Source organism: Equus quagga, chromosome 1, assembly GCF_021613505.1.
Source record: "Equus quagga isolate Etosha38 chromosome 1, UCLA_HA_Equagga_1.0, whole genome shotgun sequence".
Lineage (NCBI taxonomy): Eukaryota > Metazoa > Chordata > Mammalia > Perissodactyla > Equidae > Equus > Equus quagga.
Window position 1 is genome coordinate 136,341,528 of NC_060267.1, and position 21,301 is coordinate 136,362,828.

At 51.3% G+C, this 21,301-nt stretch overlaps 4 protein-coding genes across 9 annotated transcripts in view; 3 read left to right on the forward strand and 1 right to left on the reverse strand.

Moving 5' to 3' along the window:
• Positions 1-13,969, forward strand: part of IP6K1 (inositol hexakisphosphate kinase 1) — a 53,087-nt gene extending 39,118 nt beyond the window's left edge. For both annotated transcript variants that reach the window (XM_046668975.1, XM_046668981.1), the window contains exons 3-6: positions 2,427-2,637; positions 6,855-7,036; positions 9,797-9,972; positions 10,491-13,969. In XM_046668975.1, coding sequence (XP_046524931.1) covers positions 2,427-2,637; positions 6,855-7,036; positions 9,797-9,972; positions 10,491-11,024 — 1,103 coding nt within the window. In that variant the 3' untranslated portion in view covers positions 11,025-13,969. The remainder of the gene's footprint in view (positions 1-2,426; positions 2,638-6,854; positions 7,037-9,796; positions 9,973-10,490) is intronic.
• A 140-nt stretch (positions 13,970-14,109) lies between these two features.
• On the forward strand, positions 14,110-16,815 carry GMPPB (GDP-mannose pyrophosphorylase B). The gene is made up of 9 exons (XM_046668966.1): positions 14,110-14,692; positions 14,818-14,898; positions 14,989-15,037; positions 15,203-15,345; positions 15,559-15,717; positions 15,804-15,882; positions 15,958-16,085; positions 16,169-16,351; positions 16,434-16,815. Exons 1-9 carry the CDS (start codon positions 14,261-14,263, stop codon positions 16,563-16,565), a joined length of 1,386 nt encoding a protein of 461 aa, XP_046524922.1. The 5' UTR covers positions 14,110-14,260; the 3' UTR covers positions 16,566-16,815.
• Positions 16,787-21,301, reverse strand: part of RNF123 (ring finger protein 123) — a 33,937-nt gene continuing 29,422 nt past the window's right edge. For all 5 annotated transcript variants that reach the window (XM_046668962.1, XM_046668950.1, XM_046668963.1 and 2 more), the window contains 4 exons: positions 17,673-17,815; positions 17,428-17,522; positions 17,213-17,298; positions 16,787-17,129 (listed from right to left, as the gene is read on the reverse strand). In XM_046668962.1, coding sequence (XP_046524918.1) covers positions 17,009-17,129; positions 17,213-17,298; positions 17,428-17,522; positions 17,673-17,815 — 445 coding nt within the window. In that variant the 3' untranslated portion in view covers positions 16,787-17,008. The remainder of the gene's footprint in view (positions 17,130-17,212; positions 17,299-17,427; positions 17,523-17,672; positions 17,816-21,301) is intronic.
• AMIGO3 (adhesion molecule with Ig like domain 3) lies at positions 17,809-21,160 on the forward strand. The gene has a single exon (XM_046668965.1). It carries the CDS (start codon positions 18,572-18,574, stop codon positions 20,102-20,104), a length of 1,533 nt encoding a protein of 510 aa, XP_046524921.1. The 5' UTR covers positions 17,809-18,571; the 3' UTR covers positions 20,105-21,160.

Genomic DNA, 21,301 nt, shown 5'->3' on the forward strand with positions numbered 1-21,301 from the left:
CCAACTTATTCTATAAGGCTATTACAAGAAAATAAATGTCCCTCATGAACCTAGATGTAAAACATTTTAGCAGGTTTAATCTAATAATATGTTAAAGGGATAATATACATCACGACCAAGTAGGGTTTATCTGAATAATACAGGATAGGTTTAACATTCAAAAGTTAATGTAATTTGTCTTATTAATAAACTGAAAAAAGGAAGCCCATATGATTATCTCAATAGATGCAGAAAAAGCCTTTGACAGTATCCAGCATCCATTTTTGATACAATAACAACAGCAACAAGACTCTCAGCAAACTAGAAATAGAAGGAAAGTTCCTCAACCTGATAAGAGGGCATCTGTGAAAAACCTACAGCTAACATCATATGTAATGATGAAAAGATTGCAGGGGCCAGCCCAGTGGCGCAGTGGTTAAGATCACACATCTGCTTCTCAGCAGCCCAGGGTTCACCGGTTTGGATCCTGGGTGCGGACTTGGCACCGCTTGGCATGCCATGCTGTGGTAGGCGTCCCACATATAAAGTAGAGGAAGATGGGCACGGATGTTAGCTCAGGGCCAGGCTTCCTCAGCAAAAAAAGAGGAGGATTGGCAGTAGTTAGCTCAGGGCTAATCTTCCTCAAAAAAAAAAAAAAAAGAAAAAAAAATATTGCTTTTCCTCCTAAGATTAGGAGCAAGACAAGGATGTCCATCCTCTTCATTTCATTTTACTGGAGGTTCTGGCCAGTGCAGTTAGGCAAGAAAATGAAATAAAAAGCATCCGGATTGGAAAGGAAGAAGTAAAACTGTCTTTATTTGCAGATCACATAGAATTCTATCTTCAGCCAACTGTCAATCAAGTGTTGGAGCAGAATAAAGTCTTGCAAAGGACTCAGAAAATTGACCTCCTGACCACCCCTTCTTAGGAAGTTACTTAAAGATGTATTCCACTGAAATAAGGAGTAAACCAAGAGTGGGGAAAAGTAGAGGATTGTAGAAGGAATGACTCTCACTCTGGTCAGCTACAGCAGGGAGGGGCCCAGCATGGGAGCTGTGTGGCAGGCCTTGGAGGACACTCTAGATCAGAGCATGAGGGGGAGCCTAGGAGACAGAGAAGATTGTAGACCAGCTTGAACAGAATGGAGGCTCTGGTAAAGACAAAAAGAGGAAGTTACAAAGATGAAAACCTACAGGAGAGGCAGCAATCTGTGAAAGAAAGCCAGGGTACAGATGTGAACCCAGTAAAGTGAGGCATGCTTTTAAGCTATGTAATGGGAATTTAGGAAAAAATAATCCATTTCCTTTTTTTGCTGAGGAAGATTCGCCCTGAGCTGACATCCACTGCCAATCTTCCCCGTTTTGTATGTGAGCCACCACCACAGCATGGACACAGATGAGTGGTATAGGTCTGAGCCCAGGAACTAAACCTGGGCCATTGAAGTGGAGTGTCCCAAACTTAACTAGTAGGCCACCAGGGCTGGCCCAGAATCCATTTCGACTTGATGTTTTAAGGACTTTTTTTTTTTTTCCTAAAAGGGCCCAGGGATTGGGGTAGTGTCCATCTGGAGAAAGAAATGGGCCTAAGAGAAAGATATTCTTGGTCTGGCATATTGACATATTCATAAAAGCTTCTCACCGATTTTCAGAGCCAGTTTTACACACCAAGAGTGTAAAAGGAGAAATGTAGCTGACGGAAGATTGGATGTGGAAGTTAGATGAAGGGCAGCCTGGACCTTTTTTTTTTTAATAAAAAAACCTCCTTGAGTTAGGTTTCTAGGTATTATGTTTTAACTCCTTTGGTAATGATCCAGAAGTACCCTTAAACAACCTGTTTGATAAAAATGGACACAACAAACTGTTTTGTATGAGTACTGCATGGAAAATAGGAGGTGTCTCAAATTAGGAATACCAGAGGTTTGGTGAGGTGGGAGTTCTGTCTGGTGAGGTTAGAATAGCCTGGTACTCAGTGTGGGCAGAAGACATATTTTTAGGACTGCCTTAGAGGGGGCAGTCTTGATATGTCTGTAGGTGACACCGTCAGGCAGAAGGATACCAGATCTAGAGGAGAACCAGACAGTAAAGGTAGCATTGTAGAGCAGTTAAATAAGTAGAGGGTTAAATTATGTCAGGTGTGGATGTCACCTACAGAACACAGTTCTTTTGAAAAATACGGAAGTCAGTAATTGAAAGTGAGAGGGCTAGATAAGAGAGTGGAGAATAAATATAGATTCATCTAAGATCAGAGGTAAGTAGCAGACTTAGAGGGTGGGTGAGTGGTCAGGTATCTTCTGGAAAGATGTCTGCTGGTCACTGTTCTTACACTGATGTACAGTTGGTTCAGGGCAGGTGACATCTGTATGCTGTGGGACAGCAAGTGCTAGCAGTCTGTGCTGCTTGGACCCAGCCTGTGTAGACGTTTGTTGACATTTGTCTTTTTTTCACCAGGTGTGGTGTCTGTCTGTTTTGAGGGGGACAGTGATGGTTACATCAACTTGGTGGCCTACCCTTATGTGGAAAGTGAGACTGTGGAGCAGGATGACACACCAGAGCGGGAGCAGCCTCGGCGCAAACACTCTCGCCGGAGCCTGCACCGGTCAGGCAGTGGCAGTGACCACAAAGAGGAGAAAGCCAGTTTGTCCCTCGAAGCCTCTGAGAGGTAAGGGGATGGTGAGTAGGGCTGAAGGTGCATGTCTGGTCCTGTCAGCGCAAACACTCTCCAGAGTCCTGACATGTGGGGAAGTAGGGATCAAGGTTGGGGGAAGATGGCTGGTGTTCTTGGGCCGCCCACATAGGCTTGGCCTACCACTTGTGTGTCACATCACTCCAGTGACGCCTCCTTATGAGTATGGCTGTAGCTGGTCGAGAGAGAATGAAGTTCTTTCAGCCCTTTGGAAGCAAGGATGCCCTGCCTCCTGTTTTCTCCAGCTTTGTCTCACACCCCCAAGACAGAAGGTTGAAATGCATTGGTCCACGGTGGGAGGCTCCAGCTTCTTTCTGACCTGCAGGATGTCGGAGCCAAAGGGCAATGAGAGGGCATCCAGGCTAGTATTCTTTTAAGGGTTTTGGGTGTCAGACCTCTCTTGAGGCTCTGATATCAGCTATTAACCCTTTCCCTGCGCCTAGAATTCACTTTATTGTATTGGAAATTGATTTTTCTTGTAGATTAGGAAAACAGTCTACAAAGAATTATGTTTCTTGATATTTCTTGCAAAAAACGTGAACTCCCACTAGGGTGGCAATAATCAAAAAGACAGACAATAAAACTGTTGATGAGGATGTAGAGAAATTGGAACCCTCTTACATTGCTAATGGGAATGTAAAATAGTGTAGCCATTCTGGAAAACAATTAGGCAGTTCTTCACAAAGTTAAACCCAGCAATTCCACTCCTAAGTATATACCCAAGAGAATTAAAGAAATACATTCATACACAAAACTTGTACACACATGATTATAGCAGGATTATTCCTAATACCCAAAAAGTGGATTTATCCATGATGAATTGACGAATAAAATGTGGTCTATCCGTACAATAGGGTATTCCTCAGTGATGAAAAGGAATGGAGTACTGATACATGCTACAACGTGGGTGAACCTTGAAAACATTATGCTAAGTGAAAGAAGTCAGCCACAAAAAACCACATATTGTATGATTCCTTTTATATAAAATATTGAGAATAGGCAAATCCATAGAGATAGAAAGCAGGTTAGTGGATGCCAGGGACTGAGAGAGAGGGGAGGATGGAAAGTGACTGCTAATGATGACAGGGTTTGTTTTTGGCGTGATGAAAATGTCCTAAAAATTAGATAGTGGTGATGTTTTACAGCCTTGTGAATATACTAAAAAACCACTGAATTATAATAAAAATAAAAATAATGTAAACTAAAAATGTGAGCTTCCTAAAACAAAATTGTACTATTAAATTTAATTTCACTAAAAAATAAGTTTCAGTGAATAGGATTCTCTGTGACTTGACTTAGAAGTTGGAATTGGGACTTTCCTTAGATGTGGCAGCACATAGTTGATCTCTGACATCAGATCAGTTCAGCAGCACCTGCTGCACACTCTGGCACGTGAAGTTCCAAGTCTGGCACTTGAAGCTCCAAGGGCTCAGAGTGTTCTAGCTCTCCTCACTTACTTGGATGGAAGAGGACACACTCTCATTAAGGAGTACAGAACCCCACGAGACTGGCTGAGTGTGTGATATGTCATTTCCTCTGTCCTCGGTCAGGGTCTCTCTGGCCAGGTCTGCATCTCAGATGCAAGGAGAGGCTTCATGTCCACTTCTTAGTAAGCAGAGTCTCCAGATGTTGTATATTCTTGTGGAAAATGGACTCCAGCCTGCAGAAGCACTTCTTCCAGGGCTTCCTTTTCATTCCCCAAGGGGCATTCTCTTGACTGATGATTGTGGGACCTAGGCTTGGTCATTTATGTGACAAGGAATGTGCCTCAAGTCCATAGCTGACAGTTCATGCCTCTCGACAGCTCTTCAGGGTGGGTTTTCTTTTGTCTTCCATAAGTACAGAAATTGCTTCATGAGGCACCTGGTGAAAAGCCAGTGAACATAGAATAACATCAAGGTCTGCCTGTGTCCAGGTTCAGGGCCCTGCTCTGAAGGTGACAGCTCTATCTGCAGTGATCAAACTTCTGTTTGGCCTGTTAGCAGAGTCTCTAAGTCACTCCCAGGAGTGGAGCTTGTTTCTTCAAGAGGGCCAGGGCTGCAACGCCAAGGGTGATGCCAGGTGCCACAGGCGCCCCGTCCAGGCACAAAGAACTTATTTGGGTTTACTCAGTATATAAGTCAACCTTGCTATTTCTTAAAAGGAATCACAAAAGGGCATCCGTGAATGGCCTCAGCAGTGCCCTCACAAGAAGAAAATGAGAGTTTTATCATGCTGAGAGGTACTCATGGGCTCCTCTCCTTCCAGTTAAAGTTGAAATAGGATTTCTGCCAGTGCTTCTTGGCACAGCCTGCCCAGACACCCTGTCAGGAGGGTCAGCGTTTCCAGGACATACTAGCACTGGTGCTTAGCTTGACTCTATGACTCATTCCACAGTTAGAGGAAAGGGCAGCAGTTCGGGAGAGGAGAGTGGCATTTGACTTTGCTGCAGTGCTCTGCCTTTGCTCTGAGCCGTAGACTTGCTCTACCATTTCCAGGGCACATGACTTCACCAGTGCTTTTCTTTGCTTAGCAGTGTGATAGCAGCATTGCAAATTGCTTCAAGCAAAGATTTCTTTTTTTTAATAAAGATTGGCACCTGAGCTAACAACTGTTGCCAATCTTTTTTTTTCTGCTTTTTCTCCCCAAATCCCCCCGTACATAGTTGTATATTTTAGTTGTGGGTCCTTCTAGTTGTGGCATGTGGAATGACGCCTCAATGTGGCCTGACAAGCAGTGCCACGTCCACGCCCAGGATCCAAACCAGCGAAACCCTGGGCCACCAAAGCAGAGCACGAGAACTTAACTGCTCGGCCACGGGGCTGGCCCCCAAGCAAAGATTTTTATGTTGGGGGAGAAATGAAGTTGTGGTAAAGTTCTAATGTTTTCCATTAGAGTCACCTTCTCACCAAAACCCCTTTGTGGTTTGACTTATTTTAGAAATAAAATTCCTTACTCAAATGGCTTCTTGCTTTCCACAGGTGCAAACCTTGTTTGCTGAGAAACACAGGTTCCTTGGGGCCTGCTCAGGGTAGACTCTGTCCTGCCTTTTTTTTTCTTTGATGTTTTCCTCTTTCTTCCAGTCCTGATATAAAGGCAGACAGACATTTCATAAGCATAATGTCCACATAGGCTTTCTTCAAATCTTTTTAAAGATTTTGTCGTAGATGTCATGGACAAAGATAGGATAGTTACTTGTGTGCTTGACAGTGGCATCCCATGCTCCGCCTTACATTTAACTGTGAAATTACATGTTTATCAATTTTTGTATTTTTTAAAATTGTCATAAGATACACATAAAATTTACCATTTTTACCTTTTTCCAAGTGTACAGTTCAGTTGCATTAAGTTCATTCACATTGTTTTGCAGGCATCATCACTATCCATTTCCAGAACTTCTTCATGATCCCCAATAGAAGCTCTATACCTATTCAACAGTTAACTCTCTGTTCCCCTCCCCCCAGCCCCTGGCAAACACCATTCTACTTTCTGTCTCTCTCAATTTGCAGGTAGCTCATATGAGTGGAATCGTACAGTATTGCTCCTTTTGTGTGTGGCTTATTTCCCTTAGCAAAATGTCTTCAAGGTTCATCCAGAATTTCATTCCTTTTTATAGCTGAATAATACCCCATTGTATGTGTATACCATGTTTTGTTTATCCATTCATCGACTGATGGGCCCTTGGGTTGTTTCCACCTCTTGTTTATTCTAATGCTGCTATGAACATTGGTGTAAAGAATCTGTTTCTTATTTTCAGTTCTTTCAGGTATATATCTAGGACTGGAATTGTTGGATAATATTATAATTCTACGTTTAACTCTTTTGAGGAAACGCCAAACTTTTTTAACAGTGGCTGCAATATTTTACGTTCCCTCCAGCAGCGTACAAGGGTTCCAGTTTCTCCACACCCTCGACAACACTAGTTCCAGTGTATTTTTATTATAGCTTTCCTAATGGATATGAAGTGGTATCTTCATCACATAATTTGATGCAAAGAATTATCTTTCAGACAGTTTTTAGAGACACAGGAAGAACACTACTTATACCATTTACTCACTGTTATGGGCTCATGCATCTGGGGCCCTGTGCCACCCATCAGCATGGTCTGTGAGTGGCAGATGAGGCCTGATCCAGACCTCTCCCACCCTTCCAGTGAGATCCCAGAGGGTAACTTGTCTGAGCCCTTTAGCAATGTGTATGTTCTTCCTTCTTAGCTCCCAGGAAGCAAAGAGTCCAAAGGTGGAGCTATACAGCCACTCGGATGTCCCTTTCCAGATGCTAGATGGCAACAGCGGTCTGAGTTCTGAGAAGATCAGCCACAACCCCTGGAGCCTGCGCTGTCACAAGCAGCAGCTGAGCCGCATGCGCTCTGAGTCCAAGGACCGAAAGCTCTACAGTATCCTTGTTACCACTCTTTCAGCCGTGTCTACTACTGGGACCATGGGTCCTGTGTCAGGGCATCTTCCAGTGCCGTGGCTGAGCCCCTCTCTGTTCAGGGGCCCCTCTTTCGTTCCTACCTCGCTTTTTCATAGGCTCTTCCTCATCTTCGTCCTTCTTACTTTCATCAACATGTTTTTTCTGCCTTTTGGGGCTGGTAAGGCTGAGGCTTAAACTTGGTGGTCTAGAAGAGTGCCATCCAGTAGAACTTTCTGTGACAATGGAAGTAGTCTCTATCTGTGCTTTCTGCTATGGTAGCTACTAGCCACACTGAGTAACCAAAATGTGGCTGCTGTAACTGAGTTACTGAATTTTAAATTTATTTTAATTAATTAAAATTTAAATTTAAATCACCAGATGTGGCTAGTGGCTACCATATTTAACAGTGTATGTCTAAAATCAGGGATCTGTGTGTGTGTTTGTGTGTGTGCACATCCACACGTGTTTTTCTCCTCTCCCAAAAGGTAATAATTAAAAAGTAATATGTTAGATTTTGGTGGGGATTTTTTTGTCTAAGATACACACCATACCTGTACAACATAAAATAATTTTAAGATGTTAAAGGTAAAAAAGTATTATGAAATGGAAATTCTTAAAATTGTTTAGTGTTTTGAAGCAGTAGACAGTAAATAAATAACTTGTTGCTAGTGCCATTGAGTTGATTCCAACTCGGAGCGACACTGTGTACAGCAGAGCAGAACCCTGCCTGGTCTATTTGCTCCATCCTCTCACTTTCCAGCGCTATATCAGGGAATGCACTGCTGCTGTTCATAGAGTTTTCATGGCCAACTTTTTCGGAAGTGAGTGGCCACATCCTTCTTCCTCTTCTGTCTTAGTTGGAAGCTCCACTGAAAACTGTCCACCGTGGGTGGCCCCGCTGGTACTTGAAATACCAGTGGCTTAACTTTCAGCATCACAGCAACACACAGCCGCCACAGGATGACAACTGACGGATGGGTGGTGTGGTTCCCTGACCAGGAAACAAACCTGGGCAGAGGCAGTGAAAGCACTGAGTCTTAACCACTAGACCACCAGGCCCTATATAAAATAACTAATACTTACTGAGAAACTGAAGGGAAATGTGCAGAGCACTTCATGTGTATTTACTCAGTTTTCATAATAGTCTTTTGAGGGAGAAACTGTTATGATTCCCATTTATAGATGAGGAAATGGAAGCTTGGAAGGTTAAGTGTTGTGCCCAGAGCCAGTAAGTGGCCAAAGAAGGATTCAAGAGCCCATGCTCTCAGGCACTGTGAGATTTTTATGCAGCCTTCTTTAAGTTTTATTGTCACTCATAAAAAGTTATACCTGGCCACAAGATTAATGAAAGGCCAACTTTAAAGGTTTTCTCTAGGTTATTCTTTAAAGAATTAGGAGATGTTAAAATGTTTATCATCAGACTGATGCTGAGTGTCATCCTCCAAGACTATGTGATTGCTTCATAGTCCCCAAATATGGAATTGAGGCCCAGGCTGAAAGCCCCAATGAATTGTAGCAGATGTGTGACAAGCCTGTACCTTTATCCAAGATTGTTGCAGACAGTAGATTTAGATCAAGACATGGATATAAATGCCAGGAGGCCAGGACTGTAGAGCTGTTTTGAGCAGAAGGTCCTAGAAGTACTAAGGGATAAGTTTAAATATATGGTTTGAAGTTTAGTCGGAAAATGGCAAGATAGAAATATCAATCCAGCCTCTTTTAAAGATTCCCATTTGAAAATGTCAACTCTAATTTCTCATTTTTGTAGTAGTGCAAAGACATCTTCCTTATTTCTTAGGCCTGGGTGAGGCGCTGGTTTGAGTAGGGATGTGGGTGAATCTGTCAAATCTTCTTTAGTTTGTATATGCCTGCAAGACAGATCTAAAGAATAAAATAAAAATGACGACATCAACAGATGTGGTATGTGTATACAATGGAAAATTATTCAGCCATAAAAAACAATGAAGTTTTTTTTTGCTGAGGAAGATTCAGCCTGAGCTAACACCTGTTGCCAATCCTCCTCTTTTTGCTTGAGTGAGATTTGCCCTGAGCTAAATCTATGCCAGTCTTCATCTTTTTTTTTCTTGTGGGTCACTGCCACAGCATGGCCGCTGCCGAGTGATGTAGATCTGTGCCTGGGAGCCAAACTGGGCACCAAAACAGACCAGGCTGAACTTAACCACCAGGCCATGGGGCCCACCTCCAGGAATGCGATTTTTTCACATGCTACAATATGGATGAACCTTGAAAACATTTTGCTAAGTGAAATAGCCAGACATAAAAGGACAAATATAGACTCCACTTATGTGATGTACCAAGATTAGGGAAATTCATAGAGAAAGAGAGTAGAATAGTAGTTAGCAGGGGCTGGGGGGCGACGGGGAATGGGAGTTATCGTTTAATGGGTATAGTTTCTAGTTTCTGTTTGGGAAGATGAAAAAGTTCTGGAGATGGATAGTAGTGATGGTTGCACAACAGTGTGAATATACTTAATGCCACTGAATTTTACACGTAAAAATGTTTAAAGTGGTTGATCTTCTGTTAATGTATATTTTACCATAATAAAAAGTATTTTTAAAGAAATAATAAGCCAGTGGTATGAATCCACATTTGAGAGTTTGTGAGTTGAATATAGATTACATTAGATGAAAATGCCCCCTTTTATAGAAAAACTTGGTTGTGCCTTCCTGGCTAGGGCTGATTGTGAGTGTGGTTGTTACTCTCCTTGACTGTGGCCCAGAGTTCCTCCTGCTTGAGAATGTGGTACACCACTTCAAGTACCCCTGTGTGCTAGACCTGAAGATGGGCACCCGGCAGCATGGTGATGATGCATCAGCTGAGAAGGCGGCCCGGCAGATGAGGAAGTGTGAGCAGAGTACGTCAGCTACACTGGGTGTCCGAGTCTGTGGCATGCAGGTTAGTCGCCCCCGGTGAGAGCCTAGGTGCTGCTGTTCGCATGTTTTAGTTTGTACATGTACCTGCCTGCTACCCATGCCAAGTGTCCTCCTGGCCCACATTGGTCCAGATCTCCTCCAAGATGGTGAGTCCCCCACAGGGTGCTGAGTGCATCCTTATGTTCCCTGAGCCATCTTGTCCTTACCTGGTGACCTTGGTCTGGGCTCTAGCTGCAGAGCCACTGTGAGAACTTGTTGCTTTGACGCGGAAGTAAGACAAAATGTTCCTAGTTTGAGTCCAGCTAGGCCCCAGGGAAGCTTGGAGGAGAGCTCCAAACGTGATGGCAGAGAACCCGTAGGCTTGGTCTCTGTGCTCTCCTGCGTTACTGCAGGAAAACGTAGGGCGAACCTACTCTAGTTGTACAGGATGGAGCAGAAAAGCTCAGGTTGGTCAGAAATGCTTTCCAGACAGTGCTTCCAGGGCACTATGAGATATCAGGCCTCCCTGGTGCTCACCCTGTCTGTCTCCTGCGGTTTCAGGTGTACCAGCTGGACACAGGGCATTACCTCTGCAGGAACAAGTACTATGGCCGTGGGCTTTCCATCGAAGGCTTCCGCAATGCCCTCTATCAGTACCTGCACAACGGCCTGGACCTGCGGCGTGACCTTTTTGAGCCCATCCTGAGCAAACTGCAGGGCCTGAAAGCTGTGCTGGAGCGGCAGGCCTCCTACCGCTTCTACTCCAGTTCCCTGCTTGTCATCTATGATGGCAGGGAGTGCCGGGCTGAGTCCTACCTGGACCGCCGTTCTGAGATGCGTCTCAAGCACCTGGACACAGTTCTCCCTGAGGTGACATCACCCTGTGGCCCTAGCACCAGCCCCAGCAGCACCAGCCCTGAGGCGGGCCCCTCCTCTCCACCCAAGGTGGATGTCCGCATGATCGACTTTGCACACAGCACGTTCAAGGGCTTCCGGGATGACCCCACCGTGCATGACGGGCCGGACCGAGGCTATGTGTTTGGCCTGGAGAACCTCATCAGCATCATGGAACAGATGCGGGACGAGAACCAGTAGGCCCAGCTCTGGGCTCCCAGAACCCCTTCCTCTCTACCCGCAGGCAGGGACCATTGCTCTGAACTCGCCGTGAGGACACACAGACTTCCTTTTAAAGGGTTATATTTCTCTTTGGTGTAAACTAAAAGAAATGTTTTTAGCTGTAGCCTGGAATCCATATATATAAAGTGATGGAGGGCAGAACACACATCCTCTCAGCCAGGCTTCTTAGCTCTACAGCTTCTACTGCTGTGTCCAGGCTGACTTAGGAAGGAAGAGGTGCTCCTGGTGGGTTTGGCAGCAGGGACAGGGTGCCGTTGGACATTGGTTTCTCTTGCCTAGGTCTTTGGGGTCTGCGGATACAGGGCCCTGCTGTTTGTGGGGTGAAGCCCTGGGCTGGCACAGGGCCCCTGCATGCCCACTCATCCCTCGTTCCTCAGAGGGATTGGGTGCCCATCTCTTGGGGGACTTTCTACTCTTGTGTTGTAGGTGTCAGCCAGCTCTTTAACAGGTGCCCTCAGGGCACCATAGGGCCAACTGCACACAGCTGGACCCATCTTTCTCAGTTCTGACCTTGACATGAGGCTAGACTCACGAAGCTGGGCTGAAGCCTGCTTATGGCAGAGGGCAGGTCCTGGGATCCCCAGGCATTCTTTGGCATTTGAACCTGCTCCTCCTCCTGCCTGCATACCCCAGCCAGCCTTTCTCACCTAGGCGAGATTCCTTGCCTAAGAAGGTCACCCTCTTTTGCCCCACTGAAGAGGGCCCTGCTCTGTTTGCTGAGGAGATTCAATGTCCTAGTGGGCCTCAGGGCCTCTGGTGGCTCTGGCCCAGACAGTATTTGCAGTTCTTCTGCTGTGGGTGAGAGTCCTTTTCTTCTAGCTTGGGCAGCTGTGCTGCCTCTGGATGGGCTGCTCCTCCCAGGGCTCAAGGGCTGTGGTCCGCTCAGGGTCTCACCTTTCTCCAGGCCAAGCTCAAGGCAGCCGCCCATTATGAGGAGCTCCAGGCTTGTGAGGGAGAACTTTAAGCTTGTGTGCTCATGGGGACATTGTCTGGACCGTGGGTACAGGTGCCCAGATTCTGCTAATGAGAGCTTGTCTTATCAGTCCCGGGATCCATCAGTGTGTCCATTTGTCCATCTGCCAGCCTTGTCTCTTACGAGTCTTCTCCTGGGGAGTAGTCTTGTTCATTAGTCAATATTGACTTCCTTCATGCTTTCCTCAGCAAAATATTCTTTCCCATTTCTGAGGTGAGCTTTTGCCCCTGTGCCCTTCCTTAGCAGGTGCTACCTTTTAACAAAGAACTGGTAGCAAAATGAATTGTAGGAAGTGTTTCCCTGCTGGCCCAGCACCCTGTCTGTCAGCCTGGATTGTGGCCTCCCTCAGTGCTCAACACTGACAGTGGTACAGTGAAGGCCCAAGGGGCAACCTCTTCCTTTCCCATGGTTGTGGTAATTTTTGCTGCCAGTCCTTAATGGTACAGAGACCTGCCACTTGTAACATATGTGGCCAGGAGGTGATACTGCACTCACCTAGCCATTGCCAAGGTTAGTGCCCTCACCTCGAGCCTAAGGCCACTGTCATCATCATTTTTGGCATGTCCCTGTTTGGGCATTAAAGGTAAGCCTGCCAGCCTGTGTCTGTGAGAGGCCTTGGTAACTGATGGACTAATTTCCTGGTCCTTAGAGATGCAGCCTCACATATCTTAAATGGGCTCTTTGATGGATCCCATCTCTCTTGGCCCTTTGACCCTGATGCCAGTGGTGGGCAGGTTCCCATTCCTTGAGGCTGGGAGGGGCAGCTTGCCTGTTTGTGGTTGGTAATGACCATCTTCTCTCCTGTACCATCCTGTGGCTTCAGCCATAGGGGCAGTAACTTTTCATTAGTGTAGACAGACAGTCATTTCCTGGCAGGGCAGAGGCTAAGGCAAAGGGTCTGGGGCCACTTGGTACCTCCTTGATTGAACCTCTCGAGCCTGGGGATGTGCTGTGCTTCTTGATTTCCTCTATTTTGGGAGCAGATGCTGGCCTGTTCTGCTCTTCATAGAGAGAGAGGCTGTACCCGCTTATATTCATTGTTTCCTGCCGCTAAAAAGAGCAGAAGGGCCTGGGATTTGCTGCTTCTCCCCCAGGACAGGTACCCTCTTTTCAGTACTTTTGACACTTGGAGACCCAGCCCTGTTAGCTGGTGGGTGGTGGGCATGTGTGTGTGCACACGCTCTCTGCCACTACTCTTTCTCCCTGCTCTATGCCAGAGAGTCCTGTCCCTCCCAGGCCCTGCCTTCCCAGCCCCAACTTGGGACCAAAGTGCAACGCGGGATCACGGGTTGGGGTGCTCAAGTGACCCCTCTCTATAGTGCTTCCCTGGGCCAAGTCAAACACCAGCCCCCTGGAGGGGTGGGACAGGCGGTGCTTAAAGAGGAAGGGGACCAGTGTAGCAACTTGCCAGGGACCCCAACCTGCCCTCACATTGGGGCCTGTGCACTGGGCATGGGGATTCCTCCTAAGGGGCCAACGGCCTGGGCTAGTTCAGTAGCCGCTGCTCACCTGCTCACACCTGGCCACGCGCACGCCCCCTAGATGCAGCTTGCTTTGAACTTTAAAGCTGTTCAATTTGGTTTTGTTTGTGTCGATTTAAAAAATGTTTGAGGAAAAAATTGGAGAACCCTGGGAAGGACCTGGTTCCTCTGCTTCTCTGGGAACTGTAAGGCCTCGCCTCCAGGAAACGCTCTCTGCTCCACTTTCCTGGAAGCTGCCTAAGCCTGTCCACGCCGCCCGAGGCCCACGCCCGGATACTCCACGTGGCTCCGGCTGCGTCTTGGCGCAGTTGCGTTCCCTCGGGACTTGCGTGCGGGGTAGGGGGGTGCTCGGGCCTCGTGCCGAGCCCACCCCTTTCTGTACACCCAGCGCTGCCCGCCCCGCTTGTGTCTGAGGTCGTGTACGTCAAAATAAAGCCGCTAGAAACTGAGGCGTGTCCGCGTCTTTGTGAAAACCCCCCGGCTTCCAGGAGACAGCTCCGCACCACGTCCCTCGGCCCCTTCCCTCTCCGCTGCTCCCGGGCCGGGCGGGGGCGGGGCCGGAAGCGGCTGTGCTGCCGCGGACCCGGGCACCGGGAGGGAAGCCAGCCTCGCCCTTGGCGCCAGTTCCGCCTTTGGATCCGCCAATGGCCGGCTGACTCGCTGGTCCCGGTGCTGGTCCCCATGGCGGCCCGGCGCGCTCGGACTCTCATTGGCTGCGTCTGCCGGAGCGCCGCGCCCCAATGCTCGGACGCCGGCGGCCGTGCCACGTACACGCCAGCCGATTGGCCCGCCCAGATTCACGTCACTGTCGGCCTGAGTTCGGGGCCAGCCGCCCTCCATCCGGCGTCGCGTACTGGTTTGTGGCGGCCTGGGATCCGGCGTTAGGGAAGACTGAGCGGATACGGCAGAGACAGAGCTGGTCAGTCTGGCAGGTGAAAGGCGCGGGGCCGGGCACGACTGCGGGAGTGCGCGGCGGGAGTCGGCCAGGCAGGCCGCAGACACCTCGGAGCCCGGGACTCACTCTCCAGCCGCCCGCCGGCGCGATGAAGGCACTGATCTTGGTGGGCGGCTATGGGACGCGCCTGCGGCCGCTGACGTTAAGCATCCCGAAGCCACTGGTGGACTTCTGCAATAAGCCCATCTTGCTGCACCAAGTGGAGGCGCTGGCCGCGGTAAGGCTCGGGGCGGGGTTGTGGTAGGACCTGGCAGGACGAGGGACTGCTAACGACTGGGGGTCGGGGACTCACGTGCCTTCCGGGTGAGCCCGCCTGTCGGCCCCCGCTGTTCTGTCCGACAGGCCGGCGTGGACCACGTGATTCTGGCCGTAAGCTACATGTCTCAGGTGCTGGAGAAGGAAATGAAGGCGCAGGAGCAAAGGGTGAGGCTCGGACTCGGCTCCCTTCCCTTGGTCCCCGCTCAACCTCCCACCCTGGTGGAGGAACCTGACCGGGGGGCTTCTCCCTTCCAGCTAGGAATCCGAATCTCCATGTCCCATGAAGAGGAGCCTTTGGGGACAGGTCAGTGGAGACAGTAAAGTGCTGTGGTGGGGCGGGGGGGGGGGGGGGTGGGGGGGGGTTGTTTAGGGCCAGGAAAGGGGTAGACCCACTCTGGATGGGGTCTGCTGTGCTTGGATCCAGGGGCTCAGACCCCCAGGAAGATAGTGACCTGTTTCCCTCCCCCAGCTGGGCCCCTGGCACTAGCTCGTGACCTGCTTTCTGAGACTGCAGACCCTTTCTTCGTCCTCAATAGTGATGTGATCTGTGATTTCCCCTTCCAAGCCATGGTGCAGTTCCACCGGCACCACGGCCAGGAAGGCTCCATCCTGGTAAGAGACCAGGTGTTTCTTCTCTGATACTCCCTCCTCCCATGCCCAGCCTCTCCCAACCCCCAGCCTTGAACTGCCCCCTTATGTTGTGGGTGCAGAGCTGTAGAGTAGCTGTCTTTAAGCCTTTGGGGCACAACCCCTGAGATTTAGGACAGCATTGCATATCAAGGCCCAGGAACACTGCACTAGGCCTGAGGTCCCCCCTGCACTCAGGTGACCAAAGTGGAGGAACCTTCTAAGTACGGTGTGGTGGTGTGTGAGGCTGATACAGGCCGCATTCACCGGTTTGTGGAGAAGCCGCAGGTGTTTGTGTCCAACAAGATCAATGCAGGCATGTACATCCTGAGCCCTGCAGTGCTGCGGCGCATCCAGGTGTGTAGAAGCCAGATGCTGGGTGGAGTGGGGTAGGGCAGGCCAACACGGCCGTGACCCTACTCACGAGCTGCCCAATCCCACAGCTGCAGCCTACGTCCATTGAGAAGGAGATCTTCCCTGTCATGGCCAAGGAGGGACAGCTATATGCCATGGAGCTGCAGGGTGAGGCAGGGAGGCCACAGGGTGGGGGGGTGGTCTGTGGCTGGGCTGAGCCCCCGATGCATTCCCTCTCTACAGGCTTCTGGATGGACATTGGGCAGCCCAAGGATTTCCTCACTGGAATGTGCCTCTTCCTACAGTCACTGCGACAGAAGCAGCCTGAGCAACTGTGCTCAGGCCCTGGCATTGTGGGCAACGTGCTGGTGGTGAGGCCCTGGCCCAACCCATCATTAATTCTCTCAGTTTTGGGGAAAATATGGCCCACTTGTATCTTCTCCACTGTCCTCAGGACCCAAGTGCCCGCATTGGCCAGAACTGCAGCATTGGTCCCAACGTGAGCCTGGGTCCTGGTGTGGTGGTGGAGGATGGTGTGTGTATCCGACGGTGCACAGTGCTGCGAGACGCCCACATTCGCTCCCACTCCTGGCTTGAGTCTTGCATTGTGGGCTGGCGCTGCCGTGTGGGCCAGTGGGTAAGCCTATGGGCTGGGCCATGTGGGGAGAGGGGCAGGGAATGTGCCTGCCTCATTGACAAGGCCTGCCCCCTCCCCCAAGGTGCGCATGGAGAATGTGACAGTGCTGGGTGAGGACGTCATAGTTAACGACGAGCTCTACCTCAACGGGGCCAGTGTCCTGCCCCACAAGTCTATTGGCGAGTCGGTGCCGGAGCCTCGCATCATCATGTGAGGGTATGCCACGGGGCTGGGTAAGCCCTTATTTCTCCACTGACAAGGGGAGCACTGGCCTGACACATCGGAAGGTCCTGGACTCGTTGCCATTTGTCTGGGGAAGACTGGACGAGGCTGAAGCTGTTGGACACCTGCCTTCTCTTATGGACATAATCTGGCAGGATCTTGCTGGGCACCCCCACAAAGCCCACTCCCTCAAGAAGGGCCGGGCCAGGCCTGTATGGAATAATAATTTAATGCTCACTGTGGCCCTGACTGAAGGTCAAGCTCAGGCACAATTAGGGCATGGCTGGGCCCCCGCCAATGAGTTTACACACAGGCAAGGAGGGTGGATGTGGTGGTGGTGGGGTGATAGGGGAACAGCAAGGGGAGCTCATAAATAGGGCCCAGTGTGGGCCTGGGTTTGAGGGTGGAGGCTCCTGCTGTGTGGGCTAGGCGGGCCTAGGTGGTTGAGGAAGTGGCACTCGCATTAGCTGCCTTGTCCCAGTCCTCTACAGACTCGATGGTGGCCTTGCAGAAGAAGCAATCCTTGTTGTTCATCAGGTGCTGGTTGATGCAGGCTCTACAACAGGGGAGGGGATGAGGATGGCCTGTGTATTTCTGCTGCTCCCCCCACAACCTCCTGTGGCCATGGGGCCCACTTACTTGCAGGACTTGTGGCCACAGGGCTGGAACACAGCAGAAATGGGGTGAGCGTAGCAGATGGGACAGAGGTCTTCTTCACTGGTGGGCTGCAGGGAGCAGAATGCAGGGTGGGCTGGGATTGGATGTCCAGACAAGTGGACATACACTATGCCTGTGTGGTGCGCACACAGTCGTGCTGAAGTGTATTTGGGTGCTGTGAACCTGGCCCCACTCACCAGGGAGGCAGCAGCTGCCTGGGCAGATGCAGAGGTCAGGTGTGCCAGCATCTGTTCCACTTGGGCCAGCTCCTCAACACTGATGTAATCTGTGTCTGGGGGGTGGTAGGAGGTGTCAGGCCAAATGTAGCCCTAGAGTCCAGTGCCTCTTGAGTGCTCCCAGCCTGGGAATTTGCTCTTCTTGGGACTCCTGACATGGCCCAGCCCCAAATCCCTCTTCCCTGACCCAGCCCTGCCCCACTCACAGCTCTGTAGCGAGAAGTGCTTCCGGTCAGGGGCAGGCAGGGCAGTACCAGGGGCAGAAGGCTCTGGCTGCCCCAAGAGATAGCATATAGAGCGGAGCTGGAAGCAAGGATCAGCCAGGAGCACTGATGTGGCTCTCTCTTTCCTAGGTGAGAGAGTGCAAGGTAGTCAGAAGGCTGGGGCCTGTCTGAAAGCTATTATTGGAGGGGTGGGGGTGGCATGCCAATCTAGCCCACTTGCATTATTGCCCCCTTCATCCCACCCCATCTCCCTGCTTCTTACCAACCTCCCCCCACCCCCAACAAGTCCTAAATCCCAGTAACAACCCACACCCGGAGTACCAGTTTAAGGGGGTTCAGAGGCGACACGAGAATATAAAGTCCACCTGCCTCCTAATAATATATTAACTTCAAAAAAACCAAAGAGCATCATTAGTACCTTAAAGGCGTACTTCTCAGGTTTCCCCTTCTCTTAGGGGAGATGTGCGCTACGGAAAGCCGCCGGGCAAGCGCAGGCCAAGGTATTGGGGCCGGACTCGCGCCCCCTCTGGCGGCCACGCGAGGCCCTTGATGGCTGGGGACGCGACTTCCCCGCCCCCTCCAACAGGAGCCAATGGGAGCCCAAGGCCCCGCCCTCTAAGCCCTCGCCTCGGGAGCGTATTTAGAAGCCAAGTGCTCAGGAAAGCTCTCGGAGAGAGCTGGGGAAGCCCGAGAAGGGAGTGGTGAGTGGAGCGCGGCTCTACTTCTCAACCGGGAACCGGGGAGAGAGTGCGGCCCCACATCTTGCCTTCTCGGCCGTCGGGCATTCAGCGCCACGCACGTCGAGCTACAGCAGAAGTGGGTGAGTCCCGGAGCCGCGCCCGGCACAGAGCTGCCCTGTCCTACCCGTGGCAGTCGCCGCCATGGCCTGGCTGGTGGCGCTGGGCGCACTGCTGTGCATGCTGCGCGTCGGGTTTGGCACCCTGGACTCCGAGGGCTTCCTGATCCCGGCGCCTCATAACTGCCCCTACAAATGTGTGTGCGCTGCCGACCTTCTGAGCTGCGCAGGCCTTGGGCTGCAGGACGTGCCGGCCGCGTTACCTGCCGCTGCTGCAGACCTCGACCTGAGCCACAACGCACTCCAGCGCCTGCGCCCCGGCTGGTTGGCGCCCCTCTCCCGGCTGCGCGCCCTGCGCCTAGGTCACAACGAGCTGGATATGCTAGGTCGCGGAGTCTTCACCAATGCCAGCGGCCTGCGGCTGCTCGATTTATCTTCTAACGCGCTGAGGGCGCTTGGCCGCCACGACCTCGATGGACTGGGGGCGCTGGAGATGCTGTTTCTGTTCAATAACCGCCTGGCGCACTTGGACGAGCATGCCTTCCGTGGCCTGGGCGCGCTCAGCCGGCTCTACCTGGGCTGCAACGAACTCGCGTCCTTCTCTTTCGACCACCTGCACGGTCTGGGCGCAACCCACCTACGTACTCTGGATCTCTCCTCCAACCGCCTGGGACGCATTCCCATACCTGACCTGGCTGCACTGCCGGCCTTTCTCAAGAATGGCCTTTACTTGCACAACAACCCTTTGCCCTGCGACTGCCGCCTCTATCACCTGCTACAGCGTTGGCATCAGCGGGGACTGACTGCTGTGAGCGACTTCGCACATGAGTACATGTGCCTGGCCTTCAAGGTACCCACATCCCGCGTGCGCTTCTTTGAGCATAGCCGCATCTTTGAGAACTGCTCAGCTGCCCTGGCTTGGGGCCTAGAGCGGCCTGAAGAGCAGCTGCATGTGCAGGTGGGTCGGTCGCTGAGGCTACACTGCAACACCAGTGCCCCGGCCTTGCGCATTGCCTGGGTCTCACCACAGCATGAACTGCTTGTGGCACCAGGCTCCCGCAACGGGAGCATTGCAGTGTTGGCTGATGGCAGCTTGGCCATTGGCAACGTGCAGCCATGGCATGAGGGTGTCTTTGTGTGCCTGGCTACCGGGCCCCGTCTGCATCACAACCAGACACATGAGTACAATGTGAGTGTGCACTTCCCACACCCTGAGCCTGAGGCTTTCAACACAGGCTTCACCACGCTGCTGGGCTGTGCCGTGGGCCTGGTGCTCGTGCTGCTCTACCTGTTTGCACCACCCTGCCCTGGCTGCCGCCGCTGCTACCATCGCACCTGCTGCTGCTGCTGCCGCCGCTGGCCCCAAACACCCAGCCCACTCCAGGAACTGAGTGCACATTCCTCGGTACTCAGCACCACGCCACCTGATGCACCCAGCCGCAAGGCCAGCGTCCACAAGCATGTGGTCTTTCTGGAGCCAGGCAGGAGGAGCCTGAATGGTCGTGTGCAGCTGGCCATAGCTGAGGACTTTGATCTCTATAATCCCATGGGCCTGCGGTTCAAGACTGGGTCTGAGTCCGCTAGCTCCACAGGCTCTGAGGGTCTGGTGATGACCTAGGCTGCCCAGGGCCCCTACCCAGGCCATTGCCTGCCTGCTGCTTACCCTGCTCTCTGCTGCTGCCCAGAAAACTGCCAGATGCTGATGGGAAGCACTGGGCTTGGTCCCCCAGCCTCCTGTGTGAGCCTCAACCTAAACCACAGCAGCCCCACTCACCGATAGAGGGGTTGGGGTCCTCATCCTCTCTCCTGTTCCACCCCAGCAAAGAACCCAAAGGACCCAGGCCATAGAGGGCCTGCTTGTGCCTTCTTTCCTTGGGACCTCCTGGTGCCTAAATGTCCCATGAAGATTGGAACCAAGGCCCACCTGGAAGAGCCCTTGGATTAGAACCCCAGGTCCACCCTCAGGGGCTGAAGCAGCTATCAAGGAGTGGTGATGAAGAACTGAAGCATAAACACCTTTCCTTTTCCAGGGGGTAGGAAGAGAGTGGGCCCACAGGGTAAGAGGAAGAGAGGCCAGAAGAAGACCTAGCCCCTACCCCCAGGGTCGAAGGAGGAAACAAGCCCTCCCTCTGGTGAAATAGGACTCCCCATGCCCCAACATCCCACCTACTTCAAGCTTCACAACTCCAGGTAGAGTCTGGTGGGCAGGCATGAAGCAGCCAAGGCCCCTTAAGAGACCCTTGGAGCCTCACCAAGCCCTGGCCAGAGTGGCCTGCTCCCTCTGGCCAGGGGCATCATCCACAGGCCACTGTGAGGGCAAAGCCTCTCCCATGGGCTCACGAGACAGCAGTAAGGGGCACGATGGCCTGTGCCCACAGCTTTTCAGCAGTAAAAAGCCTGCTAAGCATGGCTGAGATGGGAGGGCCGAGCCGGAACTCACTGTCCCTTGAGGGTAGAAGCCTCTTAAGGGCTGGCACTGGTCTCAGTCTAATGGCTGAGGCAATGCCCTGGCTTCATATGTATCTCACCACTCCCACTGCAGGGAGGCAGGGAAGGGGGTCTTGGAACCCCTCCTGTGTCTGGGCTGAGCGGGGGCCATCACAAGTGTCCTGGATTCAGCTGTCATGGAGTTTCTTAATAAAGGTAGTACATGCTCATTGCTGGAGCCTTTGCAGATGCAGGTAGCAGTGTGTGTGCTCAGCTCTTGATCCAGCAGTGCTGTTCTGAGACATCACAGAATGGTACCCTGCCCTACCAAGGTCTTGTTCCCCTGTCTGAGGTGTAGCCACAAGCCAGTGGCTCTGACTGTGGGCCA

What these genes read in the sequence shown, in the direction of transcription:
- AMIGO3 (XM_046668965.1), top strand. Translation starts at nt 18,572, where the DNA reads ATGGCCTGGCTGGTGGCGCTGGGCGCACTGCTGTGCATGCTGCGCGTC.
- GMPPB (XM_046668966.1), top strand. Translation starts at nt 14,261, where the DNA reads ATGCTCGGACGCCGGCGGCCGTGCCACGTACACGCCAGCCGATTGGCC. An exon ending in TGAAGGCGCAGGAGCAAAGG is followed by an intron (nt 14,899 to 14,988) that starts GTGAGGCTCGGA and finishes TCTCCCTTCCAG; the next exon opens with CTAGGAATCCGAATCTCCAT. An exon ending in ATATGCCATGGAGCTGCAGG is followed by an intron (nt 15,883 to 15,957) that starts GTGAGGCAGGGA and finishes CCCTCTCTACAG; the next exon opens with GCTTCTGGATGGACATTGGG.